The sequence below is a fragment of the Colobus angolensis genome, unplaced genomic scaffold (assembly GCF_000951035.1).
Source record: "Colobus angolensis palliatus isolate OR3802 unplaced genomic scaffold, Cang.pa_1.0 Scaffold97, whole genome shotgun sequence".
Lineage (NCBI taxonomy): Eukaryota > Metazoa > Chordata > Mammalia > Primates > Cercopithecidae > Colobus > Colobus angolensis.
Genome location: NW_012123709.1, coordinates 591,979 through 595,680, shown reverse-complemented (window position 1 = coordinate 595,680; position 3,702 = coordinate 591,979). Strand labels below are relative to the sequence as shown.

The 3,702-nt window shown below is 52.4% G+C and overlaps 1 protein-coding gene across 2 annotated transcripts in view; it reads left to right on the top strand.

Annotated features, from left to right (window-relative positions):
• Positions 1–3,702, top strand: part of IVD (isovaleryl-CoA dehydrogenase) — a 14,991-nt gene that overhangs the window by 6,710 nt on the left and 4,579 nt on the right. For both annotated transcript variants that reach the window (XM_011932623.1, XM_011932624.1), the window contains 3 exons: positions 946–1,042; positions 2,801–2,894; positions 3,310–3,391. In XM_011932623.1, coding sequence (XP_011788013.1) covers positions 946–1,042; positions 2,801–2,894; positions 3,310–3,391 — 273 coding nt within the window. The remainder of the gene's footprint in view (positions 1–945; positions 1,043–2,800; positions 2,895–3,309; positions 3,392–3,702) is intronic.

Sequence of the window (3,702 nt, the reverse complement as noted above, 5' to 3'; positions counted from 1 at the left end):
GCTACTCGGGAGGCGGAGGCAGGAGAATGGCGTGAACCCGGGAGGCGGAGCTTGCAGTGAGTGGAGATCGCACCACTGCACTCCAGCCTGGGCAAAAAAAAAAAAAAAAAAAAAAAAAAGAAAAAAAAAAGGGAAGAAAAAGGAAAATACAGGGAGAAATTGAGGCGTCTGGGAATGAGTGGGCAGAACACAATGGTGAGCGGGGACAGGAGAGAGAAGGATGGGTTACGGGTGATGGTGCAGGAACCACCTGCCTAACGATCATGAGGAGGAAGCCAGGGGCCCTGTGAGGGCTGGGGCCACGGGTGGGGGAGTTGGCAGAGAGTTTCACGAGCGAGTATTGTAAAGGTTTGTGGTACCCTCCATAGAGCAGGGGAAAGTAGCTGTCTAGAGTTGGAGCAGTAGGGACCTGGCTGAGATTGGAAATCTCAAGGTTGCGTGACGCCCTCCTCATTATAGGTTGAAGGGCAGCATGTTACAGCACTCTGCTGGGCACTTACCAAAACATGCTGCAATCCAGTAGTGCAGGTCAAAGCACAGAGGGCTCAGTTCAGCCCTAGTGGGATCCCTTTGGGTACAGACAGGAGAAAACAGAGGATAAGGGAACTGACAGGGCTGGTGACAGTGTCTTGGAAGTAATGTCCCCTGGGGGAGGGAAATAAGGCCAGGGGGGTCAGGAGGGCTCAGAGAACGAGCATATCGTTGAGAAAGAACTGTCCCCTTGAGAACTGGGGAGAACACAAGCTAGTGGCAGAGGAGGCTGGGATCCGTCTGGGACGTTAGCACCGGAAGGACCTGGGGGGAGCATGGGACTGGGATGCTGCCATGCTGTGCAGGTACAGGGACTCAACAGGAAGGTGGGTGCCTTCTTCCCAGGGGCCTTTCCTTTACCAGGCCCCCTTGGGGCTAAGCTGTAACCAGGACTGCCTTTTGATTCCTGTAAAGGGTATGCCTGGCTTTAGCACCTCTAAGAAGCTGGACAAGCTGGGGATGAGGGGCTCTAACACCTGTGAGCTAATCTTTGAAGACTGTAAGGTTCCTGGTAAGTAGCACCGAGAATTGGGGAGCCCCTCTCCTGACCCCCTTCCAGGTTGATCTGGCTGTTCTCAAGCTGAGAAAGCCTCTGGGTTAGACAGGCTTGGCATTGTTAGCTCTTCAGTGACACGTGGCTAGGCTGTGAGCTGGGGCTGCGGGACAGCGCTCCTTCCTGTCCAGGGCCCTGCAGCGGCATGCCTGACTGGCATCACACGCTCCGCATAGAGTCTGTACTCAGTAGCCAGAGAAGGGTCAGACCTACCCTTTCCCACTGATGTCCTTCAGTCTTCCGGTACTTTTGCCCGTCGACTGCATGTAAGTAACTCATTAACTCATATTTTTGTAAAAAAATTTAAAAATGAGTTATTCATTTTTAGCATTAATGATGCTAAGAAAAAAAAAATCTGAATCCACTGATGGAAACCAGACTCAGTGAAGAGAAGGCAGTTCTGTTTGAGTATGAGTATTTTCTCCCCCGAGGTGTAACTGAAATGTGACATGATGGAGCACTGTGGGAGAGCCAGCGCAGCCATCATGTACTAACCAGACCAGGGGCATGGATTTGTTGTTTGGGTTTTTTTTTTTTTTTTTTGAGAAGGAGTCTTGGCTCTGTCACCTAGGCTAGAGTGCAGTGGCGTAATCTCGGCTCACTGCAGCCTCCACCTTCCAGGTTCCAATGATTCTCATGCCTCAGCCTCCCGAGTAGCTGGGATTATGGGCAGGCACCACCCTGCCCAGCTAATTTTTTTTTGTTTTTTTGAGATGGAGTGTCACTCTTGTTGCCCAGGCTGGAGTGCAATGGTGCGATCTCAGCTCACTGCAACCTCTGCGCCCTGGGTTCAAGTGATTCTCCTGTCTCAGCCTTCTGAGTAGCTGGGATGACAGGCACACACCACCACGCCCAGCTAATTTTATATTTTTAGTAGACAGATGGGGTTTTACCATGTTGGCCAGGCTGCTCTTCAACTCCTGACCTCAGGTGATCCACCTGTCTCAGCCTCCCAAAGTGCCAGGATTATAGGCCTGAGCCACCGCGCCTGGCCAGGGGCATGGATTTGATCACCAGTTAGGTTTGCTGTCTGCCTCAGCCATATACCATGCCTATCACTGACAGCCCAAAAAAGTGTGCTTTAATTACAGGGAGCATCCAGGGAGGGGAACCTGTGCAGCTCCTTTGTTGACAGGAAAAAATTCAGCTAGCATTAAAGGCAGGTCAGTGGTGTCAACTCATTTTCGTGCCCACACCTCCCAAGGCCATCCAGTCTGGCTTACTGGGTGGAGAGGTGCTCAGCAGCTTCTGTTACTATCTCTGAATGGCCTGTCTCCTGGACAAAGAAGCTTTCGTGGACTACCCTGCAGGGAGGTGACACTGGACCAGAGCTGACTCCACCTGGAGCAAAGAGTAACTCTCTGGTTTCTTTATAGGTGCCTGTGTAGAAAGAGTCAGGGAGGGATTGGGTGACTTCTAGACCAATTAACTTTTCTTCTTTCCCATCCAAGGGAGTCCAGAGAGGGAAGGGAAAGATCTAACAACACTGGGCTTTGTGGTTGGCCTTGTGGATGGAGTGGGGTCCTGGCAGCTCCACTTCTGACTGGAAGGGCTTCACTTGATTGTTTTCTTTTACCTGGAACCTTGGTTGAATAAAGGTCAAGTGACATATTTTAGTGCCTTACTTGAGAGCCATGTTTCCAAATCTAGTACCTTTGATAAAAGTGAGGAGGCTGTGGACAGCTCTCTCCCTCTGACCTGCACTTATCCTGGCAGCTGCCAACATCCTGGGCCACGAGAATAAGGGTGTCTACGTGCTGATGAGTGGGCTGGACCTGGAGCGGCTGGTGCTGGCCGGGGGGCCTCTCGGGTAAGTGTGAGGCTTGGGGGAAGCTGGGCTCTGTCGGCCTTCTTGGCCGGTGGCCCACCGTGAGCAGCAGCATCCTTCCCCTTGGGGGCCAAAGGGAGCTGCCTCCTGGCCCTGCACTCTCCTGGGAGACAAAAAGAACCACCTCCTCCCATGTTGAATTTCTTCCCACAGCAGGGAAATATCATTAAGTGACAGACCAAAGGCCTGAGGAGCAGGGTGGCTTACTCGGCTGTGGAACGACACCTGGGCTGTCACACCCCTGCACCTCTGGTCAGTCAGTGCCATAACTGCGGCTACACTTTCTGAGGCTGCTTTTCTCCTCCCTGGGACTCCGGCCTTCCCACGCTAGCATTTTGCCACCACGCCCAGTGGTGGGATGAGGAGGTGCCCATAGGACCTTTCTCCTTTCTGACAGGCTCATGCAAGCGGTCCTGGACCACACCATTCCCTACCTGCACGTGAGGGAAGCCTTTGGCCAGAAGATCGGCCACTTCCAGGTGAGCCGCGTGCTTTTGCTGACATGTACGCTTCGACTAGGCTGAAGTTTTCTTTGAAAAGAGAGGAAGTGAGGTGGGCACCGTGGATGTTTACTGTCTCCTCTAGCAAATTGAGCTTGACTGCTTGGAATGCAGTCTTCCTCAGCATGCAGCCCGGCTCTGGAAGTCATCAGGAAGTTCATCACATTGCCACCTCAATTCCTGTGTGAGGTGGATGAACTAGACATTGTAAGTTTGGAGAGCAAAGCGTGCAGGTTGTGGGGGCAGAAGGGAAAGAGGTTGCTATTTGTAATTAGACCACCTGGTCTGAA